Source organism: Ochlerotatus camptorhynchus, unplaced genomic scaffold (genome assembly GCF_037179485.1).
Source record: "Ochlerotatus camptorhynchus isolate MF236.1 unplaced genomic scaffold, CSIRO-AGI_Acam_v1.1 ptg000070l, whole genome shotgun sequence".
Classification (NCBI taxonomy): Eukaryota; Metazoa; Arthropoda; class Insecta; order Diptera; family Culicidae; genus Ochlerotatus; species Ochlerotatus camptorhynchus.
Genome location: NW_027040560.1, coordinates 4,083,353 through 4,100,521, shown reverse-complemented (window position 1 = coordinate 4,100,521; position 17,169 = coordinate 4,083,353). Strand labels below are relative to the sequence as shown.

At 45.3% G+C, this 17,169-nt stretch overlaps 1 protein-coding gene across 1 annotated transcript in view; it reads left to right on the top strand.

The window, feature by feature from the left end:
* Positions 1–17,169, top strand: part of Ser (Serrate) — a 165,282-nt gene that overhangs the window by 128,475 nt on the left and 19,638 nt on the right. The window contains exons 11-13 of the mRNA XM_065216970.1: positions 590–703; positions 766–990; positions 1,248–1,375. Coding sequence (XP_065073042.1) covers positions 590–703; positions 766–990; positions 1,248–1,375 — 467 coding nt within the window. The remainder of the gene's footprint in view (positions 1–589; positions 704–765; positions 991–1,247; positions 1,376–17,169) is intronic.

The window sequence follows — 17,169 nt, the reverse complement described above, 5'->3', positions numbered from 1 at the left end:
GTGTGGGAGATTCTTGGAAATTGGAATCCAATACGATGCGTGGAATGTGGGGAAATATGTTTCTCCGAGTTTGTTTGTGCTTCTGACAGTTTGTATTTGTCAGCGCAATGAATAGTTGTCAACGGGTTTTGAAAAATGGATTTTTCTCCGCCTTCCGCCTGACCAGCTTCAATTTGTTCTGCTAATCTTCCATAACAAATAAACAATAGAGTGCCCAAAACTGAGGCTCATCACCTGGGGATGTAATTCTATAAAGAACCGGCGCGGATTATGCCGCCTTTGCACTTGGTTCAAAATGCGATAAATCGAACTCAGCAAGCTTCGACATGGTGGTTGCTTTGATCGCGTTTGAGTCAGAATTAACCACAACCAAATTGATAACCGTGACGAACCACGGCAACAACGAACGGCTAGAACTAGAACTATCGGGCGTAATTATCCGGTTAGCTACGGTCATCGTCCGCAAGCTAGAAGCGTTCTTTTGGCCTGGCGCCATTCCGTGGTAGATTCGGCGGGAGATTCAGAGATCAATCATCTGTCACAACAGTGAATTGTGGATGCTGATGTTTGGAATTCTTTTCCGTTTTAGATATCGACGAATGTGCGGAAGGGCCTTGTCAGAACGGGGGCACCTGTATTGACATGGTCGGGAAGTTTCGCTGCGAATGTCCACCCCAGTGGACGGGAGAAACGTGCAATATCGGTGAGTTGCTTCATTTACATGTCAAGCGTTGAGTCTCAATAGAAAACCCTTTCTTTGATTAGACGTAGACGAATGCGAAACAAACGTTGCCTCCGGGCTGGGACCCTGCATCAACGCCGAATCCTGTCGGAATCTGCCCGGGTCGTTTCAGTGCAGCTGTCTGGAGGGTTGGGGCGGTCCGACCTGCGCCCAGAATCTGGACGACTGCGTGGGCAGATGCAAAAACGGTGCCACCTGTATCGATCTGGTCAACGACTATCACTGCGCCTGCAGCGTTGGCTACACGGGTAAGTTCCTCGTAACCGATTAATCAATCAATCAATCAAATCCACGCGTGTTACCTGCTGAAAGAAACACCCCTAACCGTCGTCGTCGTCGTCGTCGTCGTCGTCATTGTCGTCGTCATCGTCGATTGGACCCTTAATTGATACGCACGACTGGCACAGCTTTCTTCGATGCCGGCGACCTCACGCAATCACGAATCGAAGTAGGCCAATCCTAACCTTAGTTTTATCTCAATCTTCTTCCTTCTCCAACAACACAGGTCGTGACTGCAGTACCGATATCAACGAGTGCGCAAACTTCCCCTGCCGCAACGGGGGCGAATGCGTCGATCTGATCGGCAACTTCAAGTGCATCTGCCCGCTCGGCTACTCCGGAACGTTGTGTGAGGTAAGTCCCCGGAGCATTTCTATCTTTTTTTCTGTCGTTCCAACTCATTCGTTATTCAAATATTGTCCGCCTGTAGAAAAAAAAAAGCCCATTTAGAGGGTTCAAACAACGCTCTGACGTTAATGTATTATTAACAGTTATTAATAATTCCGTCGGTTTTCCACCTCTCTCAATATCGAACCGTGTGTGTGTGTGTGTGTGTGTATTTAGAGATGTCTAATCTTTTCATTGGGACAGTTGTGTTTGCGTGTGTGTGTGAGTGTGGCTGGAGGAATCCCCAGCGTGACCATCAATCTAAATAAATTCACTCCGAAGTTTTCGATTCTGTTTTCGGTTTGTTCGAATTTAAAGTTGGACTGCTGCTGCAGCAGCAGTTAATCGGTTCACAATGAGCTGAAAAGCGATTGTAGAGCTGTGCGTGCTGACATCTAAATAAGCTCGAGGCCTGTGAGCGATGCGAGCTATTTTTCCTGAGTCGCTGCTGGGGCTTGGATGCACGACGGGGGTAGGTTCGTCCATTCAACCACGCGCCGCGTTGAAGTCTCTTGTGGGTTGGCTGGACGGGGAACAGTGGTGCTGGCTGGTGCTGGTGCGATATTGCAGATGGTTTTGGGGCTTAGATGGGATGTCAAAACTAGTATTCCATTGTTTACATTGGCAAATGCTTTACAATTCAGCACAGAATGATGAACATTTGTTTTGTGTGGTCAGGATTGGTAGCACATAATTCCATTAACCTCTTAGGAGATCTAATTCTATTTTTCAATTAAGAAAGCATTGCAGTTCAGTTGATAGTTCTTTGGTTAATTACACGTTCAAACTGTAGCTGACATTACTTAATATAGGCTGTATTGATATGAATACTAGGGTGCTTACTTTTTGCAAATATGGCAGCCACCCTCCAGTTTGATTCATAACCTTCAAATCCCAAGTAATAATTCAACTGCCTTTTGGCTTTCACTCTGATTTATTGTGGTTTGTTTTATAACGGCAATGCATTTGTTTGTAGTTTAAAACAGTGTTTAATATTGCAAAACATTCTTGACTAGTAGTTCAGCTCTTTTCTGTTTTAAAAATCTTTGAAAGTTTGGCGATAAAGTCAAAAAGTGGTTCTGAAAATGAATTTAATGTAGTAACTCCTATCCCTTCCTCCCGCGGCGCCGGCTGGCGTACGATTAACCTTAGGGAAGATCGGGTAACCAACCCCGATGGGAGCTTTGGTCGTATGCTGACAGGGAAGGGGGAGTTGCATCCTTTTCGGAGGATGTGGCTTACAAAACCCGAGCGTCTATTCTCCATGTTAGGGGCGGCTCAAACAGCGTCTAACTGGCATCCAGCGGCTGAATACGAAATGCTTCTCCCCGAAAGCTATACCCAAGATGGCAGTCCCATCGTGGCGGATAGGAAACCTTAGGCCAACCACCTAATGTCTCCGAAACCTTCAAATTGTTACAGAAACCTATAGTGAAAGATTACGAACTGATTTTATGGCAACGACTTTTAGCGCTAAACAACGGACAAGAATTGGAACATGGAATGTACTGACGCTAGCCCAACAGGGTAAACTGGCACACCTCGCCAGTGAGGCCCACGTGGGACTTAGTGAAGTCCGCTGGCCGAACTTTGGAGAACACAAGCTGCCTTCGGGACAGGTACTTTTATATTCTGGTATGCGAGGTGAAAACGCTCCGCGACATCGCGGAGTTGGCTTTCTGCTTAGCGCCCAAGCACAGGCTGCGCTCATCAAGTGGGAACCTATCAATGAGAGAATAATCGTTGTCAGATTCAGAACACCGGTCCGAAACCTTACCATAATCCAATGTTATGCGCCAACCGATGCTGCCAAATTGAAGGACAGTCAACTGAATGCTATCGTGGAAAAGACTCCAAGAGGTGATATCAAGATCTACACAGGCGACCTCAATGCGAAGATCGGCTCCGACAACTCGGACTATGAGCGCATTATGGGACGCCATGGTCTCGGAGATATGAGCGAGAACGGCGAGCTGCTTGCAGAGTTTTGTGGCAACAACGGCTTAAAGTCACATGGGTCTCCCGTGATGGATATACAGAGAACCAAATCGACCACATCTGCATCAGTCGAAAATGGAGACGGAGCCTTCTTGATGTTCGGAATAAACGCAGCACTGACATCGCGTCTGACCATCATCTCCTGATTGGTGAGATCCGCCTACGCATTGCGCGGGTCCAACGGCGGGAGGAGAGACTCGGGCGGCGATTAAACTCACGCCGACTGGAAGACCCAGCAGTGAAGAGATCGTTCGTCGAAGAACTCGAGGCTCGCGCAGCTAATATTCTGGAAGGTGGCAGCGTAGAAGAACAGTGGACGAGCATCAAGAATGCCTTTATTGAAACAAGTGAGAACAACCTGGGAGAGCTGCGCACTCAGAGAAAGGAGTGCATCACTGATGAAACCTGGAGGAAGATCGAGGAGCGAAGAGAAGCAAAAGCCGCGATAGAGCGAGTAAGGACCCGAGGAGCCAAGAACGAGGCCCGTCAGCGGTATTCGGCCCTAGAGAGGGAAGTTAAGCACTCCTGTATACGGGACAAGCGAGCGTGGGTGGACTGATGAAGGGGAGAAAGCCGCAGCAACTGGCGATATCCGCCTCCTCTATGATGTTTCACGACGCCTGAGCGGGGCAAGGATGAACCCAAGGATGCCTGTGAAAGACGCGACTGGACAGTTGCTAACCGACCCCACTGACCAGTTGAAACGTTGGTTTGAGCACTTTGAACAACTTCTCGAAGTTTCAACGGTCAACCAACCATCAACATCTCGGCATGATCCGCCAAGGGTGAGGCGCGTTACTCGCGCCAACACTGAAGCTCCATCATTGCAGTGGATAGAAGCAGCCATCCGAAGTATGAAGTCCAACAAAGCCCCGGGGGTCAATCGCATATCAGCAGAGATGCTCAAAGCTGACCCCATGCTATCCTCACAAATGTTGCATCAACTATTCGTCAATATCTGGGACACCACGACTTTTCCGGCCGACTGGATGCAGGGCGTCTTGGTCAAAGTCCCCAAGAAAGGGGATACAACTGTATGCGACAACTGGCGAGGCATCATGTTACTGTGTATTGTTCTGTGTAAAGTTATCCTCAACCGGATACAGGAGAAGATCGACGGAACTCTCCGACGACAGCAGGCAGGATTCCGTGCTGGAAGATCCTGTGTGGACCATATTGTCATGCTCCGCATCATCTTGGAGCAGGTTAATGAGTTCCAAGAGTCCCTGTACTTGGTATGGACTACGAAAAAGCTTTCGACCGACTAAACCATGAAAACTTGTGGGGCGCTCTGAGACGCAAGGGAGTCCCTGATAAGATCGTCAACCTCATCGAAGCGCAGTACGAGGCTTTCTCATGCAGAGTGTTGCACAACGGAGCTTTGTCTGACCCGATTCGGGTAATCGCGGGTGTGAGGCAAGGATGTATATTATCTCCGCTACTGTTCCTACTGTTGACCGAGTACCGAACCGTGGGTTGATGTGGCATCCTATTACCATGGAGCATCTCAACGACTTCGATTTGGCTGATGATGTTGCGTTATTAGCACAACGGAGCTCTGACATGCAGAGTAAGCTTGACGACCTTGTGGAACGCTCCTCTGAAGCAGGTCTAACCATCAACGTCAACAAGACCAAATCGTTGGATGTCAACACGGAAAACCGTTCCAATTTCACGGCAGCTGGGCAGGCAGTGGAGAAAGTCGAAAACTTCCAATATCTTGGCAGCCAGATAACGTCGGACGGCGGCACAAAGAGTGACATAGGGGCACGGATTAAGAAGGCGAGGGCTGCTTTTGCCAGTTTGCGAAATGTATGGAGAGCGAATCAGATCAGTCAACGCACCAAAATCTGAATTTTTAACTCGAACGTGAATTCTGTGCTGTTATACGCCAGTGAAACATGGTGTGTATCAGCGGAGAACACTCAGAAGCTGCAGGTGTTTATCAACCGATGCCTGCGGTGCATAATTCGTGTCTGGTGGCCCCACAATTGGATCTCAAATTCCGAGCTTCATCGTTTGTGCCATCAGAAGCCGATAGAGACAGAAATTCGTGAACGGAAGTGGAGGTGGGTCGGCCACACACTACGACGGAACGGAAACGAAATCTGTAAGCAAGCGCTGGATTGGAATCCGGCAGAACATCGCAGCAGAGGCAGATCCCAACGCTCGTAGCGGCGGAGCCTAAACAGTGAAATTAAGAACGTTGACCTAAATTTGACTTGGGCACAGGTCAAGGCCAAAGCTAGTAATCGCCCAGGATGGAAATCTACATTAATCATTAAACATCTTTTTGTGATCCTGAAGTCTTCTAGTCTCCAAAATGTCCTGGAGTTAAGATTGTAATGTCCTGTTGGCTCAATGCGGTTTGATGCGCAAATTTCCGAGCCCTTAAAAGTTATATGATGCCATGCGCGCCTTAGAATGATTTCAATAAGATATTCAATGTCCTCCAAACCATTCTAGAGCTAATATCTTGAAGTTATATACACACTTGGATTTTTTAGGTCAAGATAGACACTACCGAGCAGCTCGGAATTTCATTTTACTGGATCTTAGTAAAAAACTTTCTGTGATTCAGCTAACTAACGGGAATTATGCCGAGATCTCCGCTAACAAACATAAATTTAGCTGAATCTCGGCAAGTTTTTCCCTAAGTTCCAGCAAAATAAAATGCCGAGCTGCTCGGTGGGCAAAAAAATCTAAGTGTGTAGGCTCAATATAGCTTCAAAATTGTCCTGAAAATCCATATGAAGTCCCAAAAGTTCATGGAATGATTTCAATAAGATACTTGTTGCCCTTCAAAGTTCAGATCTTGGAGATCTACAGGCTCAATGAAGTCTCGAACAATCTTCTGAAATTCTGGTTGAGTCCGGGAAGCTCAAGTGAGCCTTTTGTACTATGTTCATCACCGACTTTGTTCAATAAGATGTTCAATGCACTCCAAAGTATTCTGGAGTTAAGATCTTGAAGATTAAATAAAGGGTGTCCACGATGAAATTGCCACACACAAAATTGATTCGCAAAATTCGAGTTTTCATCCGATTGCCATCAAATTTTCAGGGATTGAGAAATAACTATTAAACTTCATTTTACCATTTTACTCGTATTTTATTTACAGTCCATACGCAAATGCCCGCACCTTGGCCTTAACCCCGGCCATAAGATTCTGCACAACCTGTGAATCAACCGTTTTTTGCATGTAAACCCATACTTTCTTCAGTTCCTCGACTGTCTTCACTACCTTAGGTCGTTTAAGAAGGTGCTGCTTCATAATCGCCCAGTACTTCTCGATGGGGCGGAGCTCCGGAGTGTTGGGAGGGTTGAACATTTTCGGCACGAAATTGACCTTATTGTCCGCATACCACTTCAGCACGTCCTTGGAGTAGTGGCATGAGGCCAAATCCGGCCAGAAGATTATTGGGACGTTGTGGGCCTTCAGGAGAGGAAGCAGCCGCTTCTGGAGGCACTCTTTTATGTACACCTGTCCGTTCATCGTGTCCTGGGTCACGAAAGGTGCACTCCGCTTCCCGCACGTGCAGAAGGCTTGCCAAACCAGGAATTTCTTCGCAAATTTGGACATCTTCTGAGTGCGGACATGCTCCGGAACGCTGAACTTATCCTTGGCCGTGAAAAACAGGTTGCCGGGGATCTGTTTGAAGTCGGCCTTCACATATGTTTCGTCGTCCATGATGCAGCATTCAACTTTCGTCACCATGTTGAGGTACAACTTCCTGGCACGGGTTTTGGCGGACTTGTTCTGCTTCTCGTCGTGATTAGGGGCCTTTTGTACCTTGAACGTTCGAAGCCCAGCCTTAGTTTTGGCCTTCTGGACAAAACTTCGGCTTAGGTGCAGCTTCTTAGCCACATCCCTAACGGAGGCGTTCGGATTTCGGTTGAAGGCCCCAACTACGCGGTTGTGATTTTTGGTGTTGAACGGAATACTTTTTCCTTCACTTCTGGGCTTCCGATCAGTGGTCAACCGTTCCTCGAACCGCTTAATCACTCGCGACACCGTGGAATTCGCGATTCCCAACGTTTTAGCGATGGAACGATGCGAGAAATCCTTGTTCTCGTGATGAATCCGCAAGATTTTATCACGCACGAGCTGTTCTTTCGACTCCATTTCCGCGAGTTTTGATCACAGGACTTTAAAACTTGCAGGATGTAAATAATGCACTATGAACTAAATCCACCCAAATTTTTATTAAATTCTACCCAACGGTTAAAAAGTTAGAGCAATTTCATAATGTGGCAATTTCATCGTGGACACCCTTTAGGCTCAGTGAAGTCTTGAACAAGTTCCTAAGAGATTTTAAGGGTTCGTGAAGTTCAAGAGAGCCTTCTGTCTGGTTTTTCAATGTGAGATTTCAGACCAAAAGGACGGTTGTGCAAGTACGCGCAGCTAAATTTGATTTCAACTCTTTCTAGGCATCCTACCCAAGTAACCAACAAGCCCGTTAATCGCCCTTTTTGGTATATAAGGCTGCTATACGACTAATATAAAGTTCGGAACCCCTATATTTACCTTATATCCCAAAAAGGGCGATTATCGGGTAGTTAGCGGGCTTGGTGGTTACTTGGGTAAGATCCTGAGATCTATTCAATTTAAAGAAAAGTGCCTGACTGTACTACCTGCATCTCGATAAGTATATGCAGGGTGACCAGTAAATCGGGAAATCGGGAAAACCTGGGAAAAGCCGAAAATTTCGATGGTACATCGTGAAAAGATTTTGGATTTTGAAAAAAAAAAATCAAGATCCTTGGACTGTATCCAGGATAAGAATGGATTTTAGAATACTTCCAATGGAGTTTTGGAAAGAACTCTAAGAGATATTTCATTAGAACTTCAAGTCGAAGAGTTCAAAATAAAATGTTTCAGTAGCTCTGTGGAAAATTCCATGACAAATGTGAAGAGGATTCCAAGATCCGTGAAAAATTCCAAGGGAATCGATTTCTGAGGGTACAATTTCAAAGGAATTTAACGAAGAGTTTCAAGTGAATTCCGAGGATAATTCCAAAGGTGGCACCTCGAAAAGAGCTTTCATGGAACTTTAATGAAAATTGAACGTGAATTTTTAGAAGTGTTTAGAGGAGATCTAGAAGATAATTCTGAGCAAAATTTTATTACAATTCTGAGGAGAATTTCATGGGAACTCGAAGGAGAAATCATGCGAATAAAGTAATAAGGTACTTCAGAAAAAAATCAGCTTTTAAATTCGGAGAGAATCTAAGGATCTGCAAAGCATTTCTGGACTTTTATAAAGAAATTTTCAAGGGATTCCAAAAGAGAATCTCACATTTGGTTTAGAAGGCTTCTGAAAAGAACTATGTGAATGGAAATGATTCTAATGAGATCTCAGTTAAATTTAATCCTGAGCATTCGGCTGTGCCAATCGCGACAATTAATTGCCGCGCTGGTGAAGTGCATAACTACATGATCTTATGGCCAAACGAAGGATATTTCCAAGTGTATTTTCAATGGAATTCGTTCGTTTGAGCTGTGTTTTGGTTTTTCGCTGTTGTCAGTTCCGTCGGAAGTTTAGTGAGATCATAGTTAGCTGTGCTCGAAGAGAATGGAAAAATTTCAGCCGTCAATTTTAGGCCCCGGCTTTTCGTGTTTTGTGAAGTTGACACGTCGAAAATAAATTAAGATGTCCGAAAATTCCTTTGTTGTTGATCGGCCGATTTTCGAGAAAGCGTCTGTCACAGTTGATTCCTAATCTGTCAGAAACAAGTCTGCAGGATTAGAAGATTTATTTGAAAATTTTCCATCTGTCACTTTTAAGTGAAAATTCACCAAATGGAACACAGCCTAAGGAGTGTTCCTTTAGCCAGATTTCGTTTGCTCTAATTGCCGGCCTTAATGATTGTTCTTTCCGGCTATTTGTGATTCTTACGAGTGGGTTGTCATCGTTGACCATTCCTGCTAGAATCTTCTGGTCGATCAACTGATTGGCCACACACATTTTTTAGTTCGCTTGTATTCATCACTGCATGCAATCACCGACACCAAGAATAGGCAATGGAGATCACATTAACGAAAAATCGTTCATGGATCGATGTGGTGAGAGTCCATTCAAACTTATTTTTTAAATTATTTTCCTTATATGATAATCCTTATAATAATCGTCGGAGGTCCTACTAATGCGATATGTTGTGTGTCATCGTCGTTGGCAGTAGCATTCGTATATTTAAAATTAACAATCCAACCAATCAATGTTGTTCGTTACATACCAAGCGAAAACTTAATCGTATGTTGTCGTAGGCGTTGTGGTTTTGAGGTGCTCGATGACCCTGGAGGGATCGTTTTTGCTTACTGAGCAGATAATCACGGGTGTAATCCTAAGCTCTTCCACCACAGAAGAAATTGCCATAGCCTAACTAAACTGAATATTCTCTTTCGAGAGTTGGCTGTCGAGAGGTTAAATGAGCAACACGTGAACAACATATGCTTTTAGTCGTATCGCCAGCTTGAAGCGAATCCTGACCTAATTTCTTACCCAATTCTCCAGCTCCGTAGCACTTATGAGGGTGTTGCTAAGTTCCTTCGCTATCCCTAGTTACAGATGGGTGTGGCTGGGAACAACGACAGTCATGCTTTTGATATTCTTGTTTAAATTGAAATCCCAGCATTATTCCTGAAAGCAGTCTGACTGAGAATTCCAAAAGAAACTAGGTAGTGTCACTAGTATCCAATCTACGAGGTATACCGTAACAATGCTGACGCTAACGCTAAATCGGATTGGTTCCTTAATATGAGATAAAGCGAATTTCGGTTGGAGAAACGATCACTTAAAAGAAATAATATTCGAGTTTTAGTCGAACGTCGTATTGATCGGAAATCTATAGCAAATACTTCGTAATGCCTTGTTCAGACTGGAGAGTTATAACATGTTATAACGGTTGTCAAATTATTGCAACACAGAAACCACCATCAAGATAGCGCTATAACATGTTATAACTCTGTAGTCTGAACGTACTATAAGAGTAGTTGTTATCGTCTTCAGTGAGGTCGCGGCCGAGATCGAAATCTAGTAACAGCAAGTTGAACAGGACCTTAGTCGTAATTGTCTTGTAAAATAAAGAGCTCGGTGGTCTTGTCGCGACCGATTTTACTTAATGAGCTGAAAATCATGTTTTCAATCTCATCCTCTTTCACATTATAGAGTTTTACTTCTAATAAGCTTTCTTTAGAATATGATATAACGCGTAATGAAATTCGGTTGAAGGGACGGATGCGTAAAAAGAGTAATATTTGAGTTTTGGAAAAGACGTGTTGATCTAAAATTCATATCAAATTCTTCTCAAGAGCAGTTATTGCCGTCGTCGATGAGGATCGAAACCTAGTAACAACAAGTTGAACGGTAACTTGATCGTAATTGTTTTGTGAAATAAGGAGCTCAGTGGTTTAGTGGCAAACGATTTTGCTTACTGAGCAGAAGATCGTGGATTCAAACCCAAGCTCCTTCCCGATATTGCATCGTTAGGACACCAGTTCTGCATATCGTTCACCAAAATGAATCCTGCTGCAATTCCTACTCTTTTATCCAACATAACAGTAATTTCTCGTGAAAGTGCAGAGATGTTCTCGGCTTTCATTAAAGCGAGTATTACGTCAACATATTCCTACCCAAGTCCTGGTATTGCCTAGCTTTAGATCACCAGTATTTACATATTGTGGATGATTGCTAGTCCCAAGCTATGTCTATTAGTTCTCTGTGAAATTACAGCTGATCTGGCAATAACGGCGTTGCATCCTCAGGCGGTCAATCATGCTCATACTGATGCTAATTTGTATGACTTTCTTGTTTTCTGACACATAACATATTCTCCGTATTTTGGAAAATTGTTAAAATCCCTAGATCAGAAACTTTGGAATGAGCAGAAAAGCATAACTCTATCATATTCGCTTATATTTGTATCTCTTTGGGATACAGAATTATTTCATAACCTTCTTCAACGATTTCTTGATATTCTAAGAGAGATTGTGATGATTCCAAAATTACATGTTTGCACACGTTTTGTTATTTTGATTACTTTTATGAGTGAAAGCAGAGCTCTTCCAATTGTGTGGTTTATTTGAAGGACAGTTTGATAATGGAACAGAAAAATGAAAAGTCAAATAAGCAGGACTACTGAGATGGAATTAAACGATTGCTTCTGGCTTCCAGGTTCCTTCGATATCATCCCCTCTCAAGCTTGTAGCCCTAGACTCATCCGTAGTTCTTGAAAGCGTCCAGAGTCCAATGGCTTGGTGAATATGTCAGCTAATTGTTCGGGAGTTAGTTATTCGCCATTCCAATATAGCCTCTGTTGTCCTCGAATATGGTGACAGGTGTTTTCGGATCCTTGGCCTTCATATCTTCAAGTACTCCAGATAACCACAGGGATTCTGCAGTAGCGGCGCTCAGAGCTACATACTCGGATTCACTTGACGAAATAGCAACTGTAGTTTGCTTCTTGCTGATCCAAACACCTTAAAGACGTATCCCGTGACTGCTTTTCGCTCTTAATTGTCGGCCGCCCAGTCAGCATCAGTAAATCCAGATACCCTACTGGAAAACAGATGTCCGGCCGAACGCACAGCATAATATACATTAAACTGCCTAGTAGCTCCGTGTAGGGTTCTTCAGTTGGCGTCCCCTCTCGTTGCAATTGCAGTCCCTTCTCCGTTGGTGACTTAGCTGGATTGCATTCAGTCAGTCCAAAACGCTCCAAGACTCTTGCCACGTGCGCCTCTTGCGAAAGTTGAAGAACTCCTGTTTGCCGATCGTATGCTATCTTCATTCCCAGAAAGTGGATTCCAATTTCCTCCCTGCGATTAGCAAATCGTCCACATAGAGTACAACGTACAGCTCGTCTCCTTCTTCGCATCGTGTGTATAGGCAGTAGTCATGGCGGAACCGCTTGAAACCCATCTTGACTAGTTCACTGTTGAATTTTTCATTCCAGCATCATGGAGATTGCTTCAATCCATACAATGATTTCAGCAACTTGCAGGTCATATTTGATGGAGCCCGGACGCCTTCAGGAATATCCATATAGATATCCTACTTCAAATCTCCATGCAAGAAGGCAGTTTTAACGTCCATCTGATGGAAATGGAACTGGTTGTGGACGCCTACAGCTAGCACAGCCCGGTGCATATGTATCCTCGAAGTCAACTCCATAACGCTGCAGGTAGCTCTTCGCTACTAGTCGGGCTTCATATCGAGCGGCCTGGCCATCTTCGTCTTCCTTCACACGGATTTGGATTTGAGAGGTTTCACGCCACGTGGACAGGGCGTCATCTTCCACACACCGTTCGCCTACATGGATCGCAATTCGTCATCAACAGCCTCCAGCCATTTCATACGATCGCAGCGGGCTTCGATGTCACTGTAGCATTGAGGAGCATCTGTGGAATACGAGCCAGCAGAAGTTGCTCCGTAACCGGTGAAGAAATTTAACAACCTACCGGGAAGTTTGCGGTCTTGTTCGCTGCGGCTCACCTTCGCTTGTCCTTCAGCGCTCCGGTATCATCCGCCTCCAAAACGTCTGCATCATCAGCAATCGGAGTATTCTCACGTGACATCGGCCTCTCTTCAGGTGACGGTTCCATTGAATCACGAACAACTTCCCCCTTTTCAGGATTAGCTTTGTAGGGAAAGCAGGTTTCATGAAACTTCACGTCACGAGCAGTCATAATTCTTCTTGACTTCTTGTCCCACAGTCGGTAGCCGTTTGGTGCATATCCGACTATGACGGTTTCATGACTCTTGGCATCTAATTTCTTTCGATGTTGGCTGGGAATCCAAGCGAACGCCTTGCATCCGAAAATTCGAAGTATTTCTAGACTTGGCTTCTGACCGTACCAGCATTCAGCTGGTGTCATACTTCTCGGCAGGGCTACAGTAGGACTTCTGTTCACCAGGTACACGGCAGTAATGACAGCTTCTGACCATATCTTTTTCGGGACTTGAGAATCGATTAACATCGTGCGGACCTTCTCAACAATGGTTCGGTTGAACCTCTCCGCAACGCCGTTTTGTTGAGGCGTGTAAGCAACGGTTGGTTCGATTTGGATACCTTTCTGTGAGTAAAAACGCTTTTGGTTGTTAGAAAGATACTCACGGCCTTGATCTATTGTTAGTTTCGAGATCTTCGTTACCATTATTATTGCTTCGTAGTCGCGGAATCGATCAAACACCTCCGATTTCCTCGTCATCAGGACCAGCATTGCAAAATGGGTATGGTCGTCAATGAAGGAAACAAAATATTTCGAACCATCCCACGCAGTAGGTTCGATTGGTCCGCATACGTCCGAATGAATTCTTTCCAACGGCCTTGTTGCTCTCGGGCATGTGCCGTTGAATGGTTCACGACATTGTTTCCCTTGCACGCACGCATCACAGAACGCCAGCTTGTCTGCTCTGAAATCAGCACCATCCACAAGATTGTTACTTATGATCGCTTTCATTCCCTGTTGACTCAGGTGTCCAAGCCTTCGGTGCCACAAATTGGCCGCTTCAGTTTGACACATATTTGCCGAAGACACTGGAATGTCTACCTCGATCTCGTACAGGTTACCTCTCAAGTTCGCAGTAGCAATGACTTCGTTGTTTTTCTTGAGAACCGCAACGGAACCGCAGAAAATTACCACAACGCCTGCCTTCACCAACAGGTTGTCGCGAAGCTCGGGGACATAGAGAACATCCTTCATGTTCAACGACGTGTTCTTGTTACTGCTTCCGACGATGGTTCCAACCGTTTTTGACACCAGTGTATCTCCGTCCTTCGCTACTTGAATCACAATGGGTTGCTTCATCTTGCGAATTTGCGAGAATACTACCAAATCATTCACTAGGTGGTCGCTTGAACCCGAATCGAGCTTGAATACCACCTTCCACTTGGTGCATTTTCAATCTTGCGACCTGCAATGAAACTTACTGCATTCCGTTGATCTGCCGAATTAGCTTCACCGCTTTTCTGCCGACAGTCCTTCTTCAAATGCCGAACATCAGCCGCCATTTCATCTAGCTTGGGACGCACGTCATAAAGCAGTATGGAAGCCCTGGACCCACCTAGCTCAGCTGCGCCCACTACTGGTTCCAGTCCTGGTCAGTTCACACGCCCCCACCATCTAAGTCGTCCCGGCCCTGAGTCTAGTGCTGGGGACAGGGCTTTCCAAGCTGCCATCCACGGCAAGTACCCTTATTCTTTCGACGTTGCTCTGCCTGATGCTGCCTCCACTTCCAGATTGCAGCCCGCTGTTCCATGCGTCCCAGCATCTCAAATTCTGCTATACTACCAGAACGTCGGTGGCATGAACAGCTCACTCGCCGAATACCAGCTAGCATGCAGCGACGCATGCTACGATATATACGCCTTCTCGGAAACTTGGCTGAATAACAACACTTTGTCAAAGCAGTTGTTTAACGATACATATTCCGTCTACCGTCAAGATCGATCAACCCTCAACAGCAACAAGACCTCCGGTGGTGGAGTCCTTCTGGCCATTCGCTCCTGCTTCGTATCTCGCTTACTGAAACCTCCTGAAGATTCGACGGTTGAGCATCTGTGGGTTGCAATTTCAACTCTAAGTGGTACAATCTATATCTGCGTGATATACGTTCCTCCCGACCGCGTTAACAACCACAGCCTGATTGAGAAGCATGCACTTTCGCTGGATTGGATTGTCTCTCAAATGGATGCCAGGGACAGCATCGTCATCTTGGGCGATTTCAACCTTGGCACTGTATCGTGGCTTAGCGATGCTCACGGCTTCTTCTTTCCTGACAATTCCCGTTCATCGTTCAGACCGGCTTCTCTCTTGACGCGTATTCAACCGCAAGGCTTCAGCAAGTGAATGGCGTTCTGAATGCAAACAACCGTTTGCTCGATCTGTGCTTTGTCGGGGAGGATTTGGGACAAAGCTGCTCTGTTACCCATGCTCCGGCACCGCTCGTCAAAAACTGCAGACATCATTCACCTCTACTGTTGACGCTTGCAATCGATCCTGAGAAACGCTTCCAAGACCACGCCGAAACCGTCTTCTACAACTTTCACAAAGGAGAATTCGAGCGAATGAATAACTTTCTCGCTAATGTGGATTGGAATGCGACACTAGACTCCGGGGATGCGAATCTGGCTGCCTCGACCATGTGTGGTATCATATTCTACGCTATCGATCAGTTTGTGCCTAAAAAACTACGGTGTAAACCTGCCAAACCCGCCTGGTCGAACTCTGATCTTAAGCATCTGAAAAAGGTGAAAAGGGCTGCACTGAGGAAACACAGTAAATATCACACAGATTCTACGAAGGCTAATTACGTCCGCGCCAACAACGAGTACAGAGATCTCAATGCAAGCTTGTACAACGCACATCAGTCTCACTTGCAGAGTCGTCTCAAAGCTAATCCTAAGGAATTCTGGCGATATGTGAACGAGCAACGGAAAGAAACGGGATTGCCGTCCAATATGACTGATGGCGTTACTGATGCCAACTCCGTCGCAGATATCGCCAATATGTTTCGCACACAATTCAGCAGCGTTTTTTCAGACGAAGTTCTTGATGCTCAGGAAATTGCTGCTGCCACGAGTAATGTCCCTCGTACGTCGGTGTTTGGTTCTCCATTCACCATCCACAGCGACATGGTGATTTCAGCCGGGAAACAGATGAAAACATCAACAGGATCTGGTCCAGATGGCATTCCCTCATTAGTACTGAAACGTTGCTTAGACACTCTTTCAGAGCCCTTAGCTAAGATCTTAAACTTGTCAATGACCTCCGGAGTTTTTCCAGAATGTTGGAAGGATTCGTTTGTTTTCCCTGTTCACAAAAAAGGATGCAAGCAGACTGTCGCCAATTACCGCGGAATAGCTGCATTGAGTGCTATCTCCAAACTATTCGAGCTAATTGTCCTGGAAAAGTTGGTTCAAGACTGCTCGTACAGTATCTCTCAGGATCAACACGGCTTCATGCCTAAGCGCTCGACGACGACTAATCTAACTGTTTTTACATCGTTCATTATTCGTGAGATTGAACGTGGCCATCAAGTTGACGCCATATACACCGACCTCTCTGCAGCTTTCGATAGAGTGAACCATGAAATTACCATCTCTAAATATGACAAAATGGGTGTTCATGGGAGTCTACTTACCTGGCTTCGCTCCTATCTGACTGGCAGATCTATGTCTGTTAAGATCGGTGACTACGCTTCTCCACCCTTCATTGTTACATCTGGTGTTCCTCAAGGCAGCCACCTGGGGCCATTGCTTTTCCTGTTGTATATGAACGACGTGAACTTGATCCTCAAATGCCTTAAACTCTCATACGCCGACGACATGAAGCTCTACTACGTAATAAAAGGGCCTCAAGACGCTCATTTCCTCCACCAAGAACTTGAAGTCTTTGATGATTGGTGCCGGATAAACAGGATGTCTTTAAATGTGTCCAAGTGCTCGGTCATCTCCTTTGGCCGTAAACGGGCGATGCATTTCCACGATTACACCTTAAGAGGAATAAGCTTGAAACACGAATCGACTGTCAAGGACTTGGGAGTCATGCTCGATTGCAAATTAACGTTCAAGGATCACATTGCTTATGTTGTATCTAAAGCTTCATCGCAGCTAGGATTTTTATTCCGTTTCGCCAAAAGCTTCAAGGACGTGTATTGCCTGAAGGCTTTATACTGTTCCCTGGTTCGACCTATACTGGAATACTCTGCCGTTGTTTGGTCACCATTCTATCAGAATGCCATCCACAGAATTGAAGCTGT